Source organism: Ambystoma mexicanum, chromosome 6p (assembly GCF_040938575.1).
Source record: "Ambystoma mexicanum isolate Mex_15411 chromosome 6p, UKY_AmexF1_1, whole genome shotgun sequence".
NCBI lineage: Eukaryota > Metazoa > Chordata > Amphibia > Caudata > Ambystomatidae > Ambystoma > Ambystoma mexicanum.
In genome coordinates this window covers 1,252,088,632-1,252,115,069 of record NC_090935.1, presented here as the reverse complement: position 1 = coordinate 1,252,115,069, position 26,438 = coordinate 1,252,088,632, and the positions used below count along the sequence as shown (strand labels likewise).

Here is a 26,438-nt window from a genome sequence, read left to right as displayed (position 1 = left end):
GGTCATACTGCCACTTCACGTGCTACCAAATCTGAAGATGGCTGCCAGAGGCGGGGCTTAGGTAGAGGGCAGTCATTGGCTGTGGTCAGTATGACGCAGAGATCAGTGATTGGTTACTACTACGAAAGACAGATCAGAAACAAAACTGATACTGGTTTTTTCTTTACCGAGGATTCCCAGCCTGACGACGGGGAATATTCATGAGCATGTGAATCCATGCCAGACCCATGCTGGAGAACAACAGTTACAGGTAAGTAACTTGTTCCTTACCTCTCTTGGAAGCGACAAGCCCTCTGCCATATCAATCTACCCAATGTCAGAAGCAGTGGAAGTCCAGGGGCACGCAGCTCCACGGTCCATATCACCTCCCGCAAGTAGAATGGGGTGCATAGCGACTGTAGTAGCGAGATATCTTGGGTCTGCCCATCCGAGAGCCAATTTGTGGTGAATTGCAGTTGGCACACCAAAAAGTAGGCCTCGAAGTGAGGAGCTTTAATTACACCTCAGTCATACGGCCTCTGCAATTTTATTAGTGCCACCTGGCATCTCGTGTTATGCCATAGGAAACTACGACATATAGCGTCCAATCTCTTAAAGAAGCTTTTGGGTATATTGTATGGGACATTGGTGCAGAAATGGAGGAGCCTCAGGAGCACCACCATCTTTAGCAGTGCCGTTCTACCCACCAGCGAGTGCTGCAGTCTGGCCCAAAAGGCCATTGATTTTTCTATTTTGTCCACCGCCCTCTCCGGTTTCTGGAAGTGTTCCGTCTTAGGGTCATGATAGATGTCCTCCTCCAGATATCTGAATGTGGACACCTCCCACTTAATTGGTAGCACCGGCAGCGTGCCCAAAGCCCTCTCCCAGTATGCTGCTAAATGGAATGGGCATGACTTCTGTGCATTAATCGCAATACCCGATATGTCTGCATAGCGCTCCAGCACATCTAGGATATATTGAAGATTAGTTTCTGGATGCCCGCAGATATAAAAGCATATCATCGGCGTATAGGAAAATCAAATTGTTACTGCCCTGTATATCTATGCCTGCTTCTTGATATTCCTTCCTGAGATACACTGCCAGCGGCTCTAAAGCCAGTATGAATAAAAGTGGAGACCATGAGCAGCCCTTCCTGGTCCTGGTGTCTTTCCCATGCTGCAATTGGTTTGAAACAAAGGCGCATTTCTTTGATCCCTGCTATCGGCCTGTTATATAGCAGTCGTACCCATTGTATGTATGTTGGTCCCATGCCAAAGCTTTTCAGGGCCGCTAGCAGCCATGGCCATCTGACCGAGTCGAATGCTTTTACCGCATCTAGCGAGGCCACAATGTATTGGTGTGCACTGGCTTGAGTATGGTCAATGCCATGGTGCAGCCTTCTTAGGTTACATGAGATATTCCTGTTAGGAACATATCCTGACTGGTCCGGATGTATACGTTTAGCTATCTATGGCTTGAGCCTATTGGCCATTAAGGCCGTAAGTATCTTCCGGTCTTGATTAAGCAATGATAGGGGTCTGCAAGATCCGCAATCAGTGTCAGGCTTGTTGGGTTTCAATAATGGGACGATGATGGACTCACTCAGTGACATTGGCAGTATGTCCATATCCAGGGCTTCGTTTAGCATAGCCAACAACAGGGGCGTGACATCTGCTATGAATTTCTTGTAAAATTCACTGGGTAATCCGTCTGCACCTGGGGCTTTACCAGTCGGCAACTCCCTTATAGTGGACTCTAGTTCCTCGATAGTTATGGGAGCTTCGAGCCTGTTCGCTGCCTCTACCTCCAATTTGGGGAGATCTATCTGCACGAAAGCCTCATCGATTTCTGACATTTGTGTTTCTGATGTTTCTGCATATAATCATAAAAGCACTTGTTTATACTTTCTTGCATCACACAGGCCTCGCTCCTTCCCCCAGTAATCTTCTGTATCGTCTCTCGTTTAAACTTACTCTTGTATAGCCAGGCTAACAAGCATCCCGGTTTATCTCCTTCCACATGCTGTCTTTCTACGTATTTCTTATAGCTCAAGTTACCTAGCCTCTCCCAATGACCCAAACATTCTTGTTGCAGACGGGCAACTTCCTTCCTCTCCCTTGTGGTGTCTTCCAAGCCCTCCAGCGCTTCTAACCTAGCTTTGGCTGTGCTTAAAATCCTTTCTAACACGGCTTGCACGCCTTAGGCATCGGCTATGGCCATCCCCCTAATCACTACTTTGAAGGATTCGCACAGTGTGCCCTCTGAAGTTACACTCCACATGTTGTTTCTGAAATAATCCTTCACTCCCTCTCTTAGGTGTTCACAGAACACAGCATCTTTAAGGAATTTGCTTCTATGTTTCCAGGTCGTGGTGCGTGCCCTCGGAGGGGAGTACTGCCATGTAACCACTAAGGGAGCATGGATAATACTCGTGCTCTGTATTCTGCCGTTTTGAAGTCGCCTATTGTCTCTTCCCCGGTGAAGTCATAGTCTAGTCTGGTATGTAAGTTTGTGGGGGCGGTGTAATGAGAATATCCCTGGGCCTGCGGGTGTAGGGTTCTCCATATATCTGACAATCGGAATGCTTGCAGTAATGTATTCAAGGCCTGGGCCGCATGGCTCTGTTGTGTTAATTTGTCAACTGATCTGTCCAGGATAGGGCACAGTGTACAATTAAAATCTCCACCCCACACCAACGTACTATCTCTATACGTGCCCAATTGGGAGTACAGTGAACGGAAGAAACAGCTGTGTCGTGGTTAGGTGCATATGTATTAATGATACAGAGCTCTCTTTGCTCCACCCGTCCCTGTACGTCTCAACTCTCATGCTGAACTTCCTTTGCATCTTGTACTCATGGTGGCCCCTGAATCATGCTGTTCCCATCTTCATCTTGTATTCTGGCTTGAAACATTATGTGTTACTACTGACTTCTGCAATTGTATTCACTCTCACCTCTTGCTTCTCCACTCTTTTTGACTGCTTACTCTCTGTTCTCTCCTCCTCTCATTTCTTCTTTTTCCTATCTCCTCCCCTTACTTTCTTCTATGCACTTACTCTATCAGAATTGTCCCTGGACCTAGTATATCTCCTCCCCCTCCCCTTATTTGTCCCCCCCACTTCAGCACTATCTGAAATATCATCTGTCCTAGTCAGATAGTGGCTTGTTTTGTTCCTCCCCTCCCTTTCTGCACCCTTCTCCCTCACCTTTTGTTTTTCTCCAGGCTCTACCAGAAATGTCATCAGGCCTAGTATGGTAGTCGTCTGTCTGTTTCCATTTCCTTCCCACTCTCCCCCTCTCCCCCTTATATATGTCTTGCACTGTCTGAAATGTCGTCAGGCGAGTAGTTAATTTCACATGCTTACTGTTCATGGCCTGTAAGAATGTCATTGTATTTTCCCTTGTTCCCTCCCTTCACCTGAAGCGCTTTGAAACACATTGTGTATAGGCGCTATATAAGTAAACAATCATATCATAATCATTCTGCTCTCTACATCTTTTTTTTTCAATTTAACATTTTATTAAAGTCTTTAGAAAGAAAAATACACTTACATTGACATCGCATCGTAAAGCATAGAGAGTGCAAACATGTATCTAGAGATAAAAGCAAATGGAATCACATAGGGCATATTCCTCCGTCCCCACAGCCATACACGTAGATCAGCGGAGATCTCTTGGTGAGGGCTGGGAATTGATCAGCGCAATCCATAAAGGGGCCCTAGGTTGTTAGGAAATAATTCAGGTTTCCTGTGCGGATGGCTGTGACTTTCTGCGCCACTGCGATTTCCCAGCATTTAGACCACCACAATGGGACGGAGGGGCCGTCCGCATGCTTCCAAAGTCTAGCCATTGCCACCTTTGCCGCTAGTAGGAGGTGTGTGCGGAGCCAGGCAGACCGTCCAGAGAGTTCAAACTCCCCTCCCCCCGTTTCCCCAAAAGTATGATCCCGGGAACCCACGAGAATGCAAGTCCAGTAATTGCCTTAATGTGGTTTGTCACCTCTCTCCAGTAAGCCTCCACCTTGGGACAGGTCCACAGCAAGTGGAACAGGTTGCCCTCGGACGAGCATCCGCGGCCGCAGTTTGGGGAGATTTTAGGGTTCGATTTATGCAGTTGGGATGGGGTGATGTAGAACCTGTAACATAGTTTATATCCACCTTCCCTATTGGTGATACATTGTGTGCTCTTGTGTAGCCGATCCCAGATCTTCCCCCACTCAGCCACCTCAATTTCCCAGCCCAGGTCCCTCTCCCAATCAAGCATGTACTTATCTTTTTTCTCTGGGTCGGATTTGCATGGTTTGACATGCCCGTCTGTGTTAGTATTTCAGCATTCAGGCCGTGGCCTCGCACTATGTGCGAGTTCGAAGCATAGAATACATTTGCAGATCGTTTTGACAGAAAGAAAAAAGCAAATGCCCGACATTTCACAAAATGGACGACTTTTGGTTACATTGATGATTCTCAGACCGCGATGTTTGTCACATGATGCGATTGGTTTCAGGCCAACATACTATACATACTATAGGGTCATTTCTGGTCTAACAACCCTCCTTTTGGCCATAAGCCAAGAGCATCATCCATACATTGCGTCTTCATTGGACCACGTGTCTGATTCCGAACTACCCATACTGCTGTAGTCATCATCAGAAATATTAATTGCCATAAATTCTTTAATTATTTCATTTTCATGTTGTACACCTTCAATTAGCATGTGAGGAGGTTTCGTTTTGATCGCATGTACACACTCATTTGTAATTTGGGAGCAAAGGACTGGCAGGCATTCTATGCAGCAACAGCATAACTTGAGGATTCCAAATATCATAACCAAAATTGCACTTAGTTTCCATCCCCATGATCGCAGCAATTCCCAAAACCATGAACCTATATTCAGATTCCAACCTCCTGTGGGAACATGTAGTTCAGAACTTAGGACATGCAATTTTTTTATTGCTTCAAATATCGTGGGGGAGGAGTCACTTACGAATACACAGCACGCTGACCCCACCACTTTGCATACCTCTCCACGCTCAGCCAAAATTATATCAAGGACCATTCTATTTTGAAGTGCAATTAATCTGATTGCTTTTTGTTCCAATGACATATTATAGATATATAATGTATTGCTTGACCCCAAAATGGTATACATGATTTAGCTATATCCCCTACGATTTGCCCTGCGGTATCATCTCGACGTGGCCGAGATCTAGATAGTTTTGCTATCTCAGAGGTTTTGGAAAGAAATACACCAGGCAGAAGTATACCTAAATAACCGGTCCCGTCCCAAGTTCTAGGTAACCATGGGTAGGCCTGATTTACACATATAAAATAGACAGAACCTATAATGGTTTTTCTACTATATAATGGTTTTTCTTCTTGCTCAAGCACAGCAATGTTCATGCATCTAGTCTTCTATGAAAGTGAATTTTGCATCTATCTCAAGGTACACGCATCCCTCCAGTGCGCCTTCCCTTTGGTCGTACAGGTTGGTGAAAGAATTCCTCAAAGGACTGTTTTGTGCTTTTCCCCCTATCCAAGCTCCTGCCCCAGCTTGGGAAATCAACATGGCCCTCTTGAAACTAATGGGCACTCCTTTCGAAGCTCTACACAGAGCCTTCGTTTTCTTTTCTTTTTTTTAATACTTTATATATTTATTTATTTATTGAACACTCTTTATTGGCATTTCTAATAAACCAACAGGTAAACAATCCCAACATTCCCTCCCCCCCTCCACCTCCTTACCCCCATTTACCTCTAATCCTCCTTGCATTTCACTGAGTATCCAATGAACCACGTACTGACTCCTCCCTGTCTCCTTTTCACCGAAATCCCCCCCACCTCCACCTCGCTTTGAGTAGTGGACCCTGCGCTTGAATTAGTTCCTCTGGAGTTCTATCTATAGCTTGTCTCACCCCCACCGTCCCGCCCCTCTCCCTTCCGTCCCACCTCCTCTGGCTCATAGTGCCATCAGATCTTTAGATATACGCAGGTCATTCAATAGCTGACCCCAATCCGCTGTTATCCCTTCTTCCTCTGTATGGTTTCGGTTAGCCTGTAGTACCTCCAGTTCCGCCATCCCCATCTACGGGCTTCTAACTGCCACAGCGCAACTGGTGGGCCTTGTGGGTGTTTCCAGGCAATCACCATTTGGCATTTAGCTAAGATCAATAGGCACCTCACCAACTTGTTCCGTGAATTATGTCTCTTCCCTTCTGAAAGGATTCCCTACAGGCATATCCTTGGATTGCACTCCAACTTTGTCCCCAATGATTTGTTTACCCCTTTGACCACCTTTTCCCAGTATCTTGCTATATTACCGCATTCCCACACCATATGCCAGAGTCGCACTGGGCCCTCCCGCTTTTTGGGCACTCATCACTCGGGGTCCCCTTCATCACACGGAACCTAGTTGGGGGTCACATACACTCTGTGCAGCATGTTAAACTGAACCCGTTGAAATCTAGCGTTCAGTGACACCTTCTGTAATTGCTCCCACATTTTTACCCATTTCTTATCAGGTATCTGGCCTCCGCTATCCGCTTCCCATTTACCCTTCACCTTCAATTCCTCCCTGGGTTCCTCCTCTTGTAGGGCCTTATATATGTGGGAGATTTTTGTCTTTCCCCCTGCCTGCTCTAATAATACTTGCAGTTAGTTCATCAGGTATTCCCTCCCATAACTACACTAGTCTCTTAACTACCGCCCCATATGTCAGGAACAATCCCTTTGGGAGATCATATCACCATTCTGAGAACGTCAGCAGCTTCCCTCCCTTGAACATGTCCCCTACCACACTACAGCCCTTCACCCGGAGCCTCTGAACCCCAGCCTCGTCGATAGCCTACCTTAGCTTCGGGTCCACACTCCAAGGTAAGGCCCCACAGTACAATCCCATCCAAAAACACATCCAGTTGACAATTAAAATCTCCTACCCAGACAAACTGAGCTTCCCTGTGTGCCCCTATCATTTGTAATGCCGAAGGGAAGTATTCCCTGTCGTCGATATTTGATGCATACGAGTTTGCTACCCATATTGTTTGTCCCTCCAGTTTCCCCAGGAGCACTACTGTCCTTCCCACCTCGTCCATCAAAACATTTTCCACCTGCATTGGCACCCCGCCTCCACCCAACTCAACACTCCCCTCGCCTGCAAAGAGTAGGTAGTACCCATCACCTGCCCAACCCTCCTTTTGTCTCCCTAGTTCCACCAGGTCAGTCTTAGTTAGGTGCGTCTCCTGTGTCAGGGCTACCTGTATTCCCTGTCTCTTTAAAAAAAACACTCCTCGTTTCTCTTGGATCGTTCACAACCCCTAAACATTCCATGTTCCGAACTTCTTTTTTTAAGATTTTTTTAATTTGTCTATTCAAATGTTTTAGTTTACATGTAAACTTTTCATTTTGTCTTATAAATCATCTTTCGTATACATTTAGGCAGTCTAATCGTTCATTAATAATTAGCTATTACTTGTAGTCCATGAGCCCCACTGCAACTTCCAGGTCTAAACTGCGTTCCCTTTCCCCATCTAACGGGTCCCTATCCCTCTCCCCCTCTTTCCTATCTCCGTTGTTTCCTCTTCCTTTCTGAGGTCTACAATCCCACGTCCGGGTCCTCCTCAGTCCTATTTACATACTGTCCCCCTTAATCTGCATATTCCCTCTCCTTTCTCTTAGTTTTGAACTTTAACCGACTAGGCAACCGTGCCCAACTTGTTTTCGTACCCAACTCACCTCCCACCCTTCCCCCAACTATCCCTGCAAATCCTCCTCTCGTCTCCCCATTTTTCCGTCCCCCCCTCCCTATTTCATCCCATCCCTCTGTCCCTCAATTCCAACCCCTTCTTTTCTCCCCCCTAACCTTCCCCTGTCAGGGTTTGGTTCCCCACTCCCCAAAATGTTTGCCCCTTGGCCGGTTTACCCCCTCAAATCCCCCCTCCTTGCGGGCAAGCAGTCACTCTGGTCCAAAACGTGGGATTCCCCTCGTTCCCACTTCCTCCTGTCTGCTCATCATCTTTCACTCCCACCTCACTGATTCTGCTGTTAGCCTCTTAAATGGCACATGTGCTACCAGCTTTTAACCCAAATTCTTCTTAGCACACCTTTAAACCACTGGTTGCGACATCCCCACCACCTTCCCATTCTGCGGATCCAAACTATGTGGTGTCGTGTCCAACCAATCCCATACCTCCTGGGGGGACATAAAGAACCATGATTTCCCACCCGCTCTGACCTTCAATTTGGCTTGGAAAAACAACATGTACTTCATATTAAGTTCTCTGAGTCGCTGCCTCACTGCATCATACGTTCTCCTTTGACGTTGCACCTCCAGCGTAATGTCTGGGAAGATGCTTAATTTCATGTTTCCCACTTCATAGAACCCCACCTTGCAGGATTCCTCCAACATTGCATCCCTGTTTCTGAAGGTCATGACTTTAGCCACTGTCACTCTTGGCAGACTCCTTGGTGGCGGAGCTCTGCTGGGCACTCTTTGAGCCCGTTCGATTGTAAAAAATCGACAGTCACTTAATTCCCAGCACCTTTTGTATGAGGCTTTCCATGAAAAGCTCCACTCTGGGTTCTCTTCTCTTACTGGTATCCCGACCATTTGGATATTGCAGCGCCTGGATCCCCCCTCTGCATCCTCTGCTCTAGATTCCAGGGTACTGGTTGCCCCTACGAGGCCCGCCACTTGGGTTTTGAGTCATTGGAGGTCATCTCCCACAGTGCTTACTCTCTGCTTTACTTCTGTGACCCGCTCACACACCTTTCGAAGATCTGCTCTTACCAGGGATACATCCACTCCCACCTCCTTAATGCTCCCTTCCAGGGACGACCTTGTGGCCTGGATTACTTCCATCAACGCATCCAGGGTCACTCCTCCTGTACCTCTGTCAGCTGCGCCCTCCGTCCCTCGGTCCGTCCCTTTCTGCTTCTGTAACTTACTTCTCGAGTCTGTGTATTCGTCCATTTATTGCTGCCCCTGCACCATTCGGGCTGTGTCTCGGGTAGGATTGCCTTTAGGTTTGTGGCGCTGTGCCTTTAGGGGTCTCTTCTCCCTTTATAGTATAATTCCCACGTCTTTGTCACTGTTAGGCACTATACATGTCCAGCTATTAGGACACAGAGCCTTATTGAAGTTTCTTTCCTGGTAGATGGCATTCCTGGTTGCCATTAGGTATACAGTGTTTATATCGAATCCTGTATATTGAATCCCCATATATTGAATCTGTTCTCTTCAAAACCTTTATAGTGAATGTATTTAGGGTGGGGTAAAGGGTTACATTTTTTGGGGAAATGGTTGGGGTGGGTTTTTAGGGGTGAAAAAATGCATTCACTATAAAGGTTTTCAAGATGAAAGATTCGATATATGGGCATTTGTTATACATTACCTTGATACAAAGACGTGTAACCTGCCATTTCTTCAGCCAGACAGGTGGGCGAACTGCAGGACCTCTCCTGCAAGCCTCTCTACTTGACTTTTCATCAGTCTAAGGTGACCCTTCGTACGAACATCTCTCAGATGGTATGTGTCCTCGAAACTCAGGGAAAGATTCCTGTCTCAGCCTTTCTATGTCTGCTGGGTCTCATGTCCTCTTGCATTCTAGTGGTTCCAGAGGCCCGACTACGCACAAGATCCCTTCAGTGGCTGCTCCATTGCCAGTGGACGCAGTCTCAGGGCCACATGTCACATCTTCTGCAGGTATCAATTGTAGAGGCTCAAGTCCTTGCGTGGTGGTCCTCTAGGGTCAACCTGCTGAAAGTTGCGTTGTTCCAACAACCCTGTCCTCAGGTGGCGGTAGTCCTGTAGACATCTCTGACAGGTTGGGGCGCTCACTTGTCAGACCTGACTATGAGTTGACTGGTGTCTCCCATTGAGTCTCAGGAGCACACACATTTGCTGGAGTTGAAGGCGATCTGGATAGCCCTCACTGCCTTTCTATCTTCTGTGAAAAATAGAGTGTACTGATCCTTGTGGACAGATAGTGGCCATGCACTGCCTCAAAAAGGGTGGTTTAAGTTCCTTGCCTCTTTGCAAAGAGGCAATGCGACTGTCGTTTTGGGCTTTGGAGAACAGTCTGTCTTCGACAGCTACTCATCTTGCCAGAAGAGAGAGTTTCACAGTGGATGCCTTGAGCAGACGGACTTCGGCCTGCCTTGAGTGGGAGCTCTGCCTGGAAGTTCTGAAAGAGTTGGTCTCCCTTTGGGGGATAAAAGTAGATCTTTTCACTTCCAGCGTGAACAGGAAGTGCCAGTTCTGCTCCAGGGAATTTCCTTGTCATGGAGCTCTGGGGGATTCATTGACAGTCAACTGGACTTTTGATCTCCTTTATTTATTACCACCAATCCCTTTCATTCCTCTAGTTCTCTGGAGACTGTGTCTGTTTGAACCATGTTGATCTTGATCCTTCTGGACTGGGACTGGGAACATATTACCCAGAATTACTGGACATGTCCATCTGCCCTCCCTGGCACATACCGGGGAGAATGGACCTACTCTCCAGATCCCAGGGGCGGGGTCCTCAACCTGAGCGTCAGCAGCTTAAATCTTCATGCTTGTCTACTGAGAGGCTGAGCTATGCGGAGTGGGACTTGCCAGGTGACGTCCTGGATGTGCTTCTCTCTGCTCCAGGGGCCCCCAAAAAGTCAGTTTATGCTTGAAGATGCTGTAAATTCTTAGCTTGGTGCTGGGAACGAAATCTGGACACCATAACATATCCTATGTTATGGAATTTCTGCTGTTTTTGACCTGTACGGGCCTGAGAATTGGCACTGTGATGGGGTACCTAGCTGCCATCTCTGTTTTTAAGTGATCCCCCTGAACAGGGCACTTTCTTCACGATGCCCACAATTCTGCAGTTTTACAGATTGTACAGTCAGTTTCCCCCATGCCGATTTGTCGTTCCAGCATGGGAATTACATTTGATGTTAACGTTACGTAAGAGGGCTCTGTTTGAGCCCCTGCATCCTTGTTCTACTAGGCTGCTCACCCTTAAGGTGCTCTTTCTAGTGGCTATCACTTCTGCTAGACTGGTGAGTTAGCTCCAGGTGTTCTGGTAAACCTCCCTATTTCATTTTCTCCAAAGAGAAGATGTCATTTAGAGTGAGGCTTCTTACCTCTTGAAAGTTTTCTCTGAATTTCCCCTCTGCCCCATTCTTTTGAGGCAGAGGAACGATTCCATCGGCTGGAACCAGTAAGGGCCCTCTGCTACTATGTCTCTCAGACGGCAGCCAGCAGGAAAGATGACCAGTTTTTTGTGGGTTATGGCAGTGCCCATGCTGGCACGGTTGTGACTAAACAGACTCTGTCAAGGTGGATCCTTGCATTTCATAATACTATGATCTGGTGGGTAATGATGTGCCCGGGTGTCTCTGAGCTCATTCCACCAGAGGACTGGCTCCCGTTTATGCCCCGCAGAGAGGGCTTCCTGTTCTGGATATTTGCCAGGCGGCTATGTGGGCCTCGTTACACATATTCACCAACTACTCCTCTCTGGATTACCAGTAAGGACAGGATGCTCATTTTGGTAGGGCGGTCCACCAGAGTTTTCTTGTATAAGTTAGTGTCCTTGCTTTCCTCCCTCATCCAGATGCACCTACTGCTATCGGAGTTTTATCATGGAAGAGAAACCAGTGGGAGGAAGAACTCTTGCGGATTTCTCATTGCCCTCCATACCTGCCCCACTGGTGGATCGCAAGTACACCTCCGGTTCTGCGGCCCCTCAGCATGTATGTTTGAGGGAAAAAGGGTGGAAATTAGGTCATGGGTCGCAGCACCTCCTATATATACTGGCTCCGACATCATGTCTGGCGTAGGACATGTAGAGGCATCAACCAGAGATGGGCCGCACCTTCTGGAGGCAGAAAAGTTTCTGAAGATCAGCTGCGCTACGGATAGGATTATCACAGATGAGGAATCCATCGGAAAGAACATTACCGGGAGGTAAATAATTTGTTCTTCTTTCTGCTATTGTTTACTTGTTGACCTGAGTCTTTTTGAGGCCCTCTGCTTTACTGCCCTTGTTTTTTGCTAACTCTTAGAGGGGGAAGGGAGTGATCAGTTCCTAAGACTACCAGTACTGGTAGTCTTGATCTCCCTTAGTGGATTTCTTCTAGTTTGAAAGCTGCACACATCACCTCAAAAGTGAAATGCAGTTAGGATACTTAGTACCCTTGTAGCTTTTTATTTTGTACAGTGTGTCCAGGATAGGCTGGAAGTAGCAGATATCTTTTTACTGTGTTTTTAACTTTTTACTTGTGCGCTTTGTTTGTACTTTCCGGCATAATGCCATTAATAGTTCCATATACTCTAAAATGGGCGTGCCATGAGATTTTTGCCTGTACTCTGGCCACTATGTTATTTCACTTTCTTCCTGCCCTCGAGGGCTCAGAATTTCATAAATGGAAACCCCTTCCTGGGGCAAAGCTCCTGCTTTCCCGGGCAAAGTGGCGGTCTGTTTGTGTGGCCAGATGTGGGGGCTGGGACTTTGTTGTCCTAGTCTGCATCTCAGCGAGTGCCTGTTGCTGGGCAGAATCATTGACCAGTGGCTATCCATGTTTGACCGGCTCTGCTAGTTTGAATGGTGCCGATCCTTTCCATTGGTGGACCTGATGGCGACTCCAGTTCAAATCCTGGATCAAAGGATGACACCTGCAGCCATTTGACAGATTATCTCTAGAGCCAAGACCCCTGTGAAAAGTGCAGCCCACTAAAGACCCAAAGATGACCGTTACAGCTGACCATCATTGCCTCCAGCCAAGTCCCGGTAAAGTCCTGCTCTTCTCCTCTGATCACAAGAAGGCCCCTGTCAGTGTTTCAATTCCTGGACTGTTGGTATCAACCTGTCCTGACCCCTGCTCAAGAATCTGTGCCTGCTGAGCCTTCGGAAGTGTCATTGGATCACTCGGTGGTCTCACCAGCTCTCTCCGGGGCTCGTTACAGCCGTCACTGTTCTGAGTGCATCATTGGAACTTTGTGGATCTTCAGCTTGTACAAGAAGATGAATGCACCAGCAGTGTCAGTATCCTAGACTGAAGAGAAGTTATGCAGGGCCTGCTCCTTTGTTCGTTTTATGAAGATTGCCTCTGGCTGCCTGATCTTGGTGACTCCCACCAAATCTCATCTTCTTTGTGTCCCAGAGCTCTTCTCACATCGCCTGTGCAGGTCTGCATCTCTTCGTGCCAAGGGTGTCCAACTTTCTAGTCTTCAGAACCATATCATGCGAGGCTGAACTGCATACTAGCTGGACCCGATACCAATATTGACCTCTGCACCTGTGGATCATGGACCTACCTCGACTGCACACATTGCTGAAGTAAGTGGGCCCAGCGGGGCTAGGAACACCTGAAGAATGAATTGAAATAAGGGATGTGGGGGGTAAGTTATGCTACCTATTCCTGCCTCTCCCCCAACCATAGTGTTGCATGTGCATACATTTCTCACTTTATCTCTCCTTAGCTTGACTAAAATCAGTGTTGGTCTGGTCAAAGATTCCCCCCTGGGCCTTTCCTTGAGTGCTGGGACTGGGAGATATACCTTTTCTTTCTAACTTTACCTACCTTTGGAACACTTATCTGCAATCTTCGTGGGTAGCTATTTTCACAATCCAAGAGTAACTGGTGACTTTTGGGCACTAGGCCTTATTTGGACATTGCTGGATTTACTAAGTTCTGGGGACCTTGACGTTCATCTGTATGCGTTCTGCCTAAATTACGTACCTGTGTTTACTGGTACTTTACTGCTTGCAGTTACTTAATGTGTTGCTTGTGACTCTGCTACAATTGCATAACTGTTTAAAAAAATAAAGGGTTGGTGTTCTGTTAGTAGAATCCCCAAAAGGTGAATGCATGCATATATGTGTGTGATAATAGTTATGGGATAATACTTACCTAGACTTTTCATTTGCAACTGGAAGGCCTAATAGATAATTGTATATTTGTATAGCTTTCTGTTTAACTGGAATTATTGGAGTGCTTTATGTGTGTCTGATTGTAGCCCTAGACCAGTCACGCACCTTTGCTGAGTCTAAGACTTACTGCTCTGCTACCTCTTTTGACTGGGTTTGAATACACTTCAGTGTATTTCCAGCTCACCATAATAAGTTGGCCTTGCAGAATCCATCCCAAGGTTTGATTCTGAAATCTATCTTAACACCATCAAAACATTAATTGTCATGCTCACTTTTTGGTGTAGCTCTCCTATTCCTGCCTCCAAAAAGAGCCAGGTCTTGCCATAAAGATGCTTTGCATGCCCCCACTTGGCATTGCTTTTACATTTTCTGAAACACCTTTCTTACCCCCACTGTGATGGACCTCAGCATTCATTTTGTGTTGCCTCACCATGGAGTTGTCATTCGTTAGTAAGGTACACATGGATTGAAGTAGCTGGAAAAGTGTGGCTAGTTTGATTAAAACTGCCATAGCGACTTTTGATACAACCAGCCAACTGAAAGCATACGCAAGTAACTTGGAAGTTTTCAGAATGTATCTGAAGAAGCATTAGGCCACATGCAGAAGACATTTTTTAAAAAGTTATATGTCATGGACAAAGCTTTTTGGTTTCTTCTTTGGTGTTAGTTACATTTGTAGCACGCTATGCACTAGTAGCTCGTTCTCCAGACGTGGCTTTTTCTTGCAGGGTGATGCCTGATGCCCAAGAGTGGCTTTTAGCTACTTCTTGTGAAATCTTGATTTTGATCCTGACTGTTTTAACAGATGCAGGTATACACATGTTTGATTCTGATTCCTATTGCATCTCTGCATTTGGGCTCCTCACCACCTGTTTCTTACAAGCACATCGTTTGATTAGGATTTGTTGTGCCATGACATTGTTTGTGTGTACTTTCTCTTTTGATTTAGTCCATGATTTTCCCTCATCCCTTCATGATGTAATCTTATGCAATATGTTTTATTTACTCACTTTCATATATTAACTGTGGATTATTATATTAATCTCTGTGAACTAATTAAATGTTTATCTTCTAGGCAATTAAACAGATGTATGTTCTTATTCTTGGGCTGGATGTTTTGGGCAATCCATTTGGCTTTTTCAGAGACTTGTCCGAAGGAGTTGAAGCATTTTTCTATGAACCGTACCAGGTAAATGCCAATTTCTAACATGTACGTAGCAACCTGCATGTACACATCAAATGCATTTTGAGCAAATGGTGGCTTGGCGCTAATGTTTTATTGGTTGATTAGAAAAAGACATGTATACATAAACCTTTTTCGTTGTACATTTTGTAGCACTATTTCAACCCATCTTTAAATCTATGTCCTGTTTGACGAATCGTTGGATGTCGTCCCTTGTCCCCGAGGGGAAGCCCCTTCCCATGAGGCCAGTGAGGTGAGCCCCGCTACCTGATAGTCCCCCTGGGGGTGGTACTTAGCAGGAGGATCTCATGGGGAGAGACTCCCCCTCTAGGGATAAGGACGACCATCCAAGGGAACCATGATATGCCAAACCTCCATTACCTCTCCCACCCCCCCCTCACTCAACCCCCAGTAGCCCACACTTCCATTTGCTTCTGTAAAATTAGTAACTCAGGGTTAACTGGACGGTACGGAGACGTAAAGAACATGCAGAGCAATGAAGAGTCCTCAAGAGAAGGTACATACACGTTCTAGTTGTTTTCCTAGACACAAGATATAAATAGAAGGACATGTCAAAGTGCCTAGCCCTCCCTGGAGGAACCGTGGGTGTGAATGCGGTATGGCGCAGGAAAAGGAAGCAGATCGGATGCAGAGAAGAGAGCCGAGAGGTCTGAAGCCAGTCCAAGCAAGAGGAACAGCACAACAATCTACTGGATGGAAGCTCCAGGCGTTCCTGAAGCCTGGAAGGTACAGAGGAGGAATGCTGCACAACCGGGAAGGAGTCCAAGTCTGCGACAGAGCCGCCACAGGACAGCAGAATTCCACGAAAGCTACAGGGACCCTACAGCTGTTGGCAGACGCCCAGGAGGGAGAGTGTGGAACCCTTGCGGAGCACGCACAGAAGGACACCGGTTGCTGGGAAGGCTTTGGGGACTCAAGAGGGCTGTGGCAGATACAGAGGGGCAGTGGAGAGCCACCAAACTCTCCCTGGGATTGGTGGGGAAGTCCAGGAAGTAGAGAAAGCTAGAAAGGGCCCTCTGGGAGACCCTACCCACATTTTGGGAATCCAAGGGGAAGGTGGAGGACAACTTCCTTATCACAGTATTAGCAAGAAGGCTGAAGAGTAATATAAACGGGCAGACACACACCCAATCGAGATTACCAGGATCCACTCATGAATATTCCCCAATGTCAGGCTGGGAATACTCGGAAAAAAGAAAAGCAGTTTCTCTTTAGCCTGAAAACTGCATTTCTCCTCTATAACCAAGCACTGGCCTAGGGTCATACTTCCCCCATCAAATGCCCTCCTCTTCCTAAGCCCCGCCTCTGGCAGCTACCTTCAGATTTGGTAAGCACGTAAAGTGGCAGTATGACCAAGAAGAGCTGCAGAGGGGCCGGAGGGAGGGTTTGCATGTGAATCAATGCCAGACCCATGATGGAGAACAATAGTTACAGCTAAGTAACTTAAACCTTCTCCAGTATGGGGTCTGGCATGGATTCACATGCTCATGAATAACGAATACACAGCAGTACACATTACACAACCATGGGTGGTGGCAAAGGTCAACAGAAGTAATCAACACTTACTCCTGGAACAGACTCACCTCAAGCAAACAGGTTGCGTAGCACTTCCTGGCCGACTCTGGACTCCTCCGTGGAATCCCTGTCAACGCAGTAGAACCTGGTGAAGGTATGCATGGATCTCCACATTGCAGCCTTACAGATTTCAAGCAGAAGTACACCAGAAAGGAACGCCGTTGTCGCAGCGATCGCTCTGGTGGAGTGCGCTCTCGGGCAGCCCGGCAGAAGCCGGATAGCTAGTCGATGACAGTTCATGATGCAGCCGGAGAGCCATCTTGAGAAACCTTACCATTATTCACAGGTCCAAAGGTCACAAACAATTCAGAAGTCTTCCGAAAACTCTTTGTGCATGCCACGTGAAGCTTCAAGGCACCAGAAACATCCAGCGAATGCAAGGACCTCTCTGCTGGCGACAAAGTTTTCGGGAAGAAAACCGGTAACACCAAAGGCTTGTTGAGGTGGAATTCCGACCGAACCTTCGGCATGAAAGAGGGGTGCATATGCAGCACCACCCTCGATTCATGGAAAGTCTGATACGGCTGCTTGCAGCACAGGGCCTGGATCCCACCCACTCGTCAGGCTGAGGTGATGGCCACGAGGAACGCCGTCTTCCACAAGAGAAACTTGAGTGGGCCTTAATGCATAGGTTCGAAAGCTGCCCCAATAAGTCTTGTCAGGACTACGTTGCGTTCCCATGCTGGGGAGGTGCCTTCACCGGCGGCAAAGATCGAAAAAGCCCCTTGAGAAACTCCTTGATGAGTCTGTGGGACCACAATGAGGATCTTCCCGGGCATCTGGTGTAGTTTTGTGGTTATACTGTGTGAGATGCTTCCCTCCACGCATGCGGGCATGAACGCGGCAAGAAACGGCAGGTTTGACACTTTGTTTACACCGTCTGGCATTTTTCTGAGGTGATTTTTTTCATCGCCACACAGAGATGTCAGTTGTCATGACACCGGGACCGACGACTTGATTCATAGTATTGTTCGCCTAAGTGAAAAGCTTTATGGGAAAGGTGGTCCAGTCTTACTCCAACCCAAAAAGACAGAGATAAATTGTTAATTATCGTACATACCTTTGGTCGGAGGACGGAGCAATCTTCTGTGTCGAACCAAGTAGTACAAACAAGGAATTTCATTTATGCACTAACCACGGTATAGTGTTAAAGAAATAAAAGAAAAAGAAAAAAAACTTTAAGAAAACATTATATTATGTTTTCAAATTAGTTTTGTAAAATGTTTTTTGTCCTGAGGAAGACGAAAATCAGTTTTTGTGTAAAACTGGATGATTTGGTTGTCGAACCTAAGTATGAAGGAATATTGGCTAATTATTAGATTTGTATTGATCTTTCTTCTCTAGAATACCTCTAGTTGACTTTAAATTTTGATATTTAGCACTTCAGTGATATTAGATGACAATAGATAAGTTCTATATTTAGGCTAAGAGAATTGTTTACCTTGACTTTGTCGTTTCATTGCACATTTTTGAAATACGCTTTCATGCATTTGTGAGAAACTTGTCTGGATTTAGTGATTTAGTGTCACCATTTGTTTTTTTGTAACAATTGAATGACTATTTGTTACGTTTTTATGTATTTATGACAATAAAGAATGAAATGATTTTGATATTGACTCCTTATCACACTCCTCTCTATCATTTTGAGTCCTGAACATGAAATATTGTACAACAGTTCTTTCTGTGAGACATCACTCATTGTAACTTCCTATGTGTTCCTCCCTGATGTCCACTATGAAGGAGACATCAATCCTTTTTGTATAGTAGCGTGAGATGGCCGGCAGGTGTACCTTAACGGACGCTTGAGCCAGACAAGCTTTTGCCAAAGGAAGCAAGCATGGAAGACTCTGTGGGGCCGTGACTCAAAGGAGTAATCTTCTGCAACCGACAGAAACCGGCAAAACACTTCCACTTATCGCCGTAGCACTTTAGTGTTCAAGACACCCTGGCTTTGGCGAGAACCTCCCTGCAGTCCGTTGGCAGCTCATAACCTCCAAACTCTAAGGCTGCAGGAGCCATGCCTTCAGGTTCAGGGATCCTGGATCGTGATGAAGGATTGCGCCCCTTTCTCTGGTCAGCAGATCCGGAAGTACCGGCAACTTGACTGGAGGCGACGCTGAAAGGCTGAGCAGGTCCATATGCCAAATCTGCCTCTGCAAAGCTGGGGCGATGAGTATCATCTTGCACTAACACTGTATGAGTGTGTTGATCATACATAGCAGGAGAGGAAATGGGTGAAAAGCGTACAGAAACAGACCTTCCTATGGGAAGGAGAACGCGTCCCCCAAGCTCCTCGGTTGGTGAAATCTGCTGGCAAACTTGTGCCATTTGGAGTTCGCTGCTTTGGCAAAAAGATCAAGGGTGTGCCCCATTTGATGAACAGGCAGTCCACCTGATCATGACGAAGTTCCCCCTCGTGGCTAGAGCGCAGTTCCCTACTGAGGGAGTCTGTGATGGTGTTCTTGATGCCTGCCGGGTGGAGAGGGACGAGCAACATGCCCTGTCCGATGGCCCAGTGCCACAAGTCCTAAGCTTCCTTGGTGACTGCTGGGGATCGAGTGCCCACTTGCTTCCTGTTGTAGAACATGGGAATGGTGTTGTCCGTGAAGATCCTCACCACCTTGCCCTTCAGAGACGTTATGAAAAACTTGAGGGCCCAGAACACTGCCCGTAGCTCCAGGATGTTGATGTGCAGATCCCTTCTCCTCTGGAAGCCACAGACCTCTGGCGTGTAGACGTCGGGTGTGAGCCCCAGAAGCTTTCAGAGAGACATCTGTGGTGACCATCTCTTAGTATGGCAGGGTTTGAAATCCTGTCCCCTGGGTGATGTGGGAGCACACCACTCCCCCCCCCCCAACCACTCTATTGCCTGCCGGAAACTCCTCATTGAGAGGGATCTTGTCCTGCCGGAAACCCCTCGTTGAGAGAGATCTTGTCCGCAAAACTCCAGGACATTTGTATCCACTGTGCATCCAAGAATTCCTGTAGGGGTCGCATCTGCAACCTGCAGAGACGGACGAGGTAGGTGCAAGACGACATCATGCCCAGCAACGACGTGATGGCCTGAACCGTGGCCGTCTTCGCTGACGACAGTGGCTGCACCTTCCCTTGAATAGATGCTAGCCTCTCCTCTGAGGGAGATGCCAGGCAGACCACTGTGTTGAGTCTGGCACAGAGCAACAGCGCATTCTGCGATGGCATTAGCCAGGACTTTGGATAATTTACAGAGAACCCCAGGTCCGTCTGTAGTCGGACGGTCTCCTTTGTGTGCTCGCCAGCCAGTTCCCAGGAGCGGGCGCATATAACCCAGTCGACCAGGTACGGATATAGGAGTATGCCTGCAGATGGTCCGCCACCGGGGCCAGGCATTTTGTAAACACTTTTAGAGCTGATTTCAAGCCGAATGGTAGGGCCTTGAACTGGTAGTGTTGGCCTTGCACCATGAACCGTAGGAACTTTTAATATTTTCTGTGGATTGGGATATTGAAATACGCATCCTCTAGGTCCAACGACATCAAGAAATCCCCTTCCTCCAGTTGGCCGAGCACTTGCTGCAACGTGACCATCCTGAACTTTTGGGACTTCAGTTATTTGTTCAGACGGCACAGGTCCAGGATGGGTCTCGAACCCCATGTCTTCTTTCTGACCAGAAAGAATCTGGAATAGAGTCCGGAGCCGTAAGGGAACTAGCTCTATCACCCCTTTCCATAACATGGCTTGCGCTTCTTCCAGGAGCTGAGGGATGTGCTGCTCCTGACGGGGAACCAGTGGAATACGAGGGCACCTGCATTGGAACTCCAAGGTGTGTCCCTGGGCGAGAACGTGCAGCACTCATCTGTCAGTAGTGATCCTCTTCCACACGCTGACAAACCTTGTCAGCCGGCCTCCCACCAGGGTGCACGAGTGGGTGCCCGACTTCTTGGCTGGTTCAGGCTTGCTTGGGTGCCGGCGCCCTGCCCTGCTGGTGACATCAACGCTGACCTTTGCTACCGTAAGCCTGGGAGCGACCCCTGTAGGCTTCCCGCATGGAGGATCTGGGAGTTTGCCTGTATGATGTGGAGAATCCCTTGGATGAACTGCTCGATTTTCTCCTGGAGGAGCAAAAAGACAAGTGATGCTGCTGTAGCGGGCCAAGGGAACGCGTGTCTCTGTTATCCGTCTTTATGGCTTGAAGGGATTAATCGAATGCCTTCCCGTACATATTTTCACTGTTGAAGGGCATGTCCAGCACCTTCGCATGAACATCCTGACAAATGTTTGTGGCCTTCAACCATCCCTGCTGACGAAGGCAGACTCAGTTTCCCATCTGCCAGAAACCTGTCTGCGATGTCCACTGCCACTATAGTGGCATGGTCCAATGCCACCTCCCCTCCATGAAAGAGGGCGAGAGCCTCAATTTTCTTGTTGACAAGGAGGAATTCCAGGATCGGGCCCTGCTTGTACCAAAGCTACTGGCCGTAAGGGGCCAGGATAGCTAGAGCATTAGCCGCCTTGATCGTGGTTGCCGCCGTGTATATGACTCTCTTCCCCATGGCGTCCATCTTCTTTCCCTCCTTGTCCGGGGAGGCTGATGATGATGAATCCGGGTTAGCCAAACGTTTCCTTGTGGCAGCCAACACTACCGAATCTGGCAACGGCTGTGGCCTCAAGCGCTTGGATGTGTAGTCTGGCACCCTGTATTTCTTCTCCAACCTGTCTCGCTTGGTTGGAACCGTGCATGGGTTCCTCTTGAGGGCTAAGCCTTCCTCCCAAATGTCATCCAAAAAGGGTGCCTCCATGATAGTCTTCCTCTTGGATTCTTCTGGGTGTCACTGATACAAGAAGCCCTCCTTAGTTTCCGTAGGCACCAGCTGGAACAGCTTGGAGGCCATAGAGGCCATAGAGATCAAGTGGAATGATTGCACCTTGGAGGCACTCTATGGGGTGCGTCCAGGTGCGGTGATTGGTTGTCTGCCGAGACAAAGTCCTCATCTTCGTTGGTTTCCGTGACCATCTCCGCACCAGTGTTTGTGTGTTTATCCATGTCCGCTGGTGGAGGCGGGGCCCGACGTGGTGGAGGAGACTACTGACGCTTTCTCTCTTACCTGGAGTCTGATCTGGTGGCAACCTCTGCTGGATCTCAGTCACTAGGGAGTGGAGAGTCGACAGGATGTCCATGGATATGTCCCTCGGCTTTGGAGAGAACGATGGAGCGCTAGGCCCTGCGTCACTCTCGTTTCCTTTGTGGACTGCATGGACAGACTCTTGGACGTAGACGTCTGTGGATGAGGTGTCCATTGGTTGAACGCAAACCTTGGAGGGCTGTTTTGGGGCCTCCTCACCCCCACCCACCCACCACCTTTTTTCCACCCTGAGGGTTTTGAACCGGGATCTGGACCAGTGTCTTTGCCCCCCCCCCCAAACCCCCAGGGTTGCTTGCAGCCTTCGCTGCTGCCACGGCGACCAGGTTGCACCTTGGAGGAAGGGATATCTTCTGCACTGTAGGAGCCACCCTCGTCATACCACCTGTCATGATGCCCGCTCCCGGGGAGCCGGTTCAAGCCCTGCGTCCCCGAAAGCGGACATCCAGTCCCCAAGGAAGGACCCAGCAACCCCATATAGGGGCCCTTTGGACAGTGTCCTGGCGCCTATGGCGCCAGGCTCATAAAAGACATCAGTCCTGGCGCCATAGGCGCCAGGCTCATTATGGGAGTGCTTGGGTGCACTTACCTGATGCAGACCATGCTGCAGGATCCCGGCCTCCTTGAGGCCTGAAAGGAACTACTTTACCTGTGGGACTAATTTACCATCCGGGCGTGGTCGGGGAAGGATACATACCTGATTGGAGGAAGGATACATACCTGGAACTTCTTCCAAGGCTATTTAAACCCCACCCGAACAGCCACACGTGCTTCGCGTTGTTCTGCATCTAGCAGCTGGACGCTCACCGTGTCTGCTCCTGCATCCTGACTTCTGCCACGCCTGCCAGCATCCTGGATCACCTGCAAAGGAAGAGAAGAAGAGAACAGAAGAAGGAAAAGTCCTTACCTGCTAAATCCGCATCCCGGAGACATCTCGCCGACAATCCTGAAAAGGAAGACTTTTATTTAAAAGCTCATCGCGTCGATCGCTGCAGCGCCGCGTTCCACTCACCTTTACAGGGCGCCTCCATGTTCAGCAGCGATCATCCAGATTCGCAGTGACGCCCCAGCGCTTAGGGAGAAAAAGACCAGAACAAAAGGTGAGGGAGAGAAGGGAATAAGGAAAGCTAAATCTCCATGTTAAGACTTACCTGTTGATTCATTCCCTCTTTATTTCGGGTCCGCGCCGCATCCTGGCATTTCCGGACCCCGGCCCCTAAGGGGAAATAGAGACATCAGCGTTAATGAGCGAATGAAAAGACATCACCAAAAAAAGCTCATTAAAGACTTACCTGATTTCTACAAGGATTTCACCTTTCATCTCGGGTCGGTGCCTGTTCCCCGGCATTCCGTACCCCGGCCCCTATGGGGAAAAAGACACTAGCATTAGTACATTAATGCATGGACACAAGGGGAACCTCTTATCAAAAAACTTACCTGGAAGCCAAGCAAGTTTGGTTCTCACCAATCCGAAAATCCAGTGAAGTAACTGGATACCAACCCGCCCCTGCATCAGAAGCAGGATGGAGAGCTCGTCCTTCCAGACCCTAAGGTGAGACGCTATGAGGAATCACAGAAGGGTTTCGAGGAGGGTGAGAGGGGAAAGTGGGAGGCTGATTGCATTACCCTGCAGAAGTTAATCCCCTATTTTCGCCTACAGAAGGATACTTCTGCGAGCCAGACGAGCCAGATTTGGGGGCCCGGTCCAGTCCGTCTTCCGAACCCTGCGCATCACCTTAGAAGAGGTCACAGCAGCGCGAACCAGGCCAGCGCCTCCGTGGGAGTCAGGTGAGCGTTACACCACCACCGTGATCGTCACAGAAGATGTTGATGAAGAGGTCAATGAGGACTTTGGCCACGCAGGTTGAGCTGCTTGGGCTGCGCAGCCTGCTTCGCTTCCTCCAGCATTGGCTTTTCTGATTCGTCTGCAAATTGGCCAGGGTGGATGACTTCCTCTTTGAGGAGGACCTCGATGGCAGGCTGTCTATGGAGCCGGACGTCAATGGTAATCACAGCCTATCCAACCTGGGACCTGCATCAGCAGCAAACCCGGTGGAATCGCATGGTTCTTGGCCTTATCTGGAACCCTCACGGATGAGGCGTCCTCAAAGGACTTTGACCTCTTCCCAGGGGGAGATCGCTCTTCGGACAGGCCGGTCCTGGATGAGGCATGACCTTGCTCAGAACACGGGTCAGAGGCCTTGCTCGACTTAAGCCATGCCGCCAGCCTGCTACAACTGTCTTTCTTGGTCTTCTTCGATAAGCCCAGGCATATCTCGCACCCATCCTTGTTGTGGTCTGGGTGCAGGCCTTATAGACATTTTGTGATGTTTGTCCTCCACGAAGACGTTCCGTATCACACATTGGGTGCAGGGCCTTAAGAGGGTCCTTGCCTCCTTTTTCTCCTCCATCATGGTCAACGGCGTGAAGTAGACCCTAGACGGCCCTCCAGAAACTTCAACGAACAACTGCCCTTGAGGGGCGTGCAACTTCACCAACAATTTATCCACTTTGCCTGCCGATGGAGAAAGGCGCACACAGGCTCCGATGAAACAAAAATAGAACATTTCCGCAAAAAACAACATGGAAAATAGTACAAAATAGCTCAGAGAGCAACTGGAGGACTCCCAACACGGAAGCGTGCAGTAAGAATTGGAAGATGGCTGGCAGAGGCGGGGCTTAGGGAGAAGACTGTCATTGGATGGCGACAGTATGACCCAGAGGATAGTGATTGGTTTAGAGGAGAAATACAGTTTTAAAGTGAAAGTGAAACCGTTTTTTCTTTTGCCAAGGATTCCCAGCCTGATGGCGGGGAATATTCATGATGCATGTGAATCCATGCCAGAACCATGCTGGAGAACAATAGTTACGGGTAAGTAACGTAAACCTTATTCACTACAAATAACATTACCCAAGGTAAGTAATTGGTTTGTTTTATTTATTGCATCCATGGATATAAAAGGTTTATTTATATGTCTATAGCTTTGTGTTTTGTGATCATAGATGCTCTATCTTTTTGTAACATTTTCTTTTATTTGCGTAACAAACTCAGGGCATGATTTTTGTTGTGTGCCTCTCGTACATAGACATTAGAATACCATCACTGGTCTATAACGTTACACTTAACTCTATTTCCTCTAGTGACTACTGTGCTGCTAAAACAAATGCATTCTGTGCAGTCCAAATAATATAAAAGGTAACCTAATGTTTGCTTTTGTAAATATATTTTATTTTAGGGTGCAATCCAGGGCCCTGAAGAGTTTGTTGAAGGAATGGCCCTGGGTGTTAAAGCGCTAGTGGGTGGAGCTGTTGGTAAGTCGCACCATCATTTTCGTCTTTTTCGATTTCTGATGATAGAAATGTTTGTGTTTTACTACATCATTTTCACAATGTTTTACTTTGATATAGTGATAGTTTGCTTGCTTGTCAGACCTGTACAATTGTGTATGTTTGCGTGGGATTAAAGGAATAGTGTGCTCAAAAATGTTTTGATCTTAAAACATATGCAATAATAAAAAATATATAATAAACATCTTTTTATTGAAAGTTCCTATGTAAAATTTTACACAAATGTTGTTTAAACCCCTTCAATATCAAGCACTAGGAGGTGTCTATTTTGTGAAATGGACGAGCCTCCTGTGCTTGAGTTAATCTCTGCCCTTGCGGTACTAATGAACCAAAAGCCACCTGCTTGTAGCTTTTATTACAGCAGCTTTTGCTTCCTTAGTCCCGGAGAGCAGAGAAGTGTACGTTGTTGTATTTATAATTGCCGTGGTTAGAAAACCATGGAAAACATAAATATAACAACGTTGTATTTATAATTGCAGTTGCTTTCGCTCAGAGTCGCCCGGACTCACCCGGGCCGGGGGAGCCCAGTAGACTCAAAGCGAAAACCACCGCAATCATAAATACAATTCTGTTGTATTTATAAATACCGTGGTTTTCCTTTTTAAGTTCCCCGGGCTCCTCGGGCCCGGAGGAGCCCGGGAAACTTAAAAAGAAAACCATGGCAATTATAAATACAACCGCGTTGTATTTGTAACAGTTCAGTTAACTTTATCAGTTCTATTCGCTTATAGCATTTAGGTGAAAGACAGAGAGGGATTGGGTTCCTTGCATTGAATAGCTAGGGCAGCAGGAAGCAATAACACATGCAGTAGGGTGGGCACATCTTCCATTCAATATAGGGGTGCCTGTGGATGTCTGGGGTCCTCGGTGCTTGCAGAGGTTTCCAAAATCGTGCATTACAGCATGAACATACCGGGAGTTGGTGTAATTTGTGGTTGATCTACCCCTAGCCAAGGTGCATGACCGGGTGAGGGCCACGAGTTTGGCGACCTGAGCAGATCTTGCCGTGGGAAGTCGGTATACTTCTAGGGTAGGGCTTTGTGGAGGTGCATACAGAATATCCTGAGACCAGTTCTCCTGTGCGTGGCACTCCTCTGAGTCTCTACATGACTCGTCCACAAACAGAATCGGATCAGGGTTCTGTAAAAGGGTGTCGGATAAATCAGCACAGGGAGACACAAGCGCTTTCCCAACAGTAAGACAATTGTGCGTTTCCCTTTCCTGCGGGGTAGGCAGCAGAGAGGCAGGGTTCAAGACAGGGCACCGTTGCAAAGTTACATTGGCTGCTGAAATAAGCAATTTTTCAAA

General features: G+C 47.7%; 1 protein-coding gene across 5 annotated transcripts in view; it reads left to right on the top strand.

Annotated features, from left to right (window-relative positions):
* The window catches only part of VPS13A (vacuolar protein sorting 13 homolog A), a 2,994,934-nt gene that overhangs the window by 2,562,017 nt on the left and 406,479 nt on the right, over positions 1-26,438 (top strand). For all 5 annotated transcript variants that reach the window (XR_011280366.1, XR_011280367.1, XM_069625905.1 and 2 more), the window contains 2 exons: positions 14,959-15,072; positions 25,019-25,094. Coding sequence is in view for 3 of the 5 variants with exons in the window: in XM_069625905.1 (XP_069482006.1) it covers positions 14,959-15,072; positions 25,019-25,094 (190 nt within the window). In the remaining 2 variants the exon portion in view is untranslated. The remainder of the gene's footprint in view (positions 1-14,958; positions 15,073-25,018; positions 25,095-26,438) is intronic.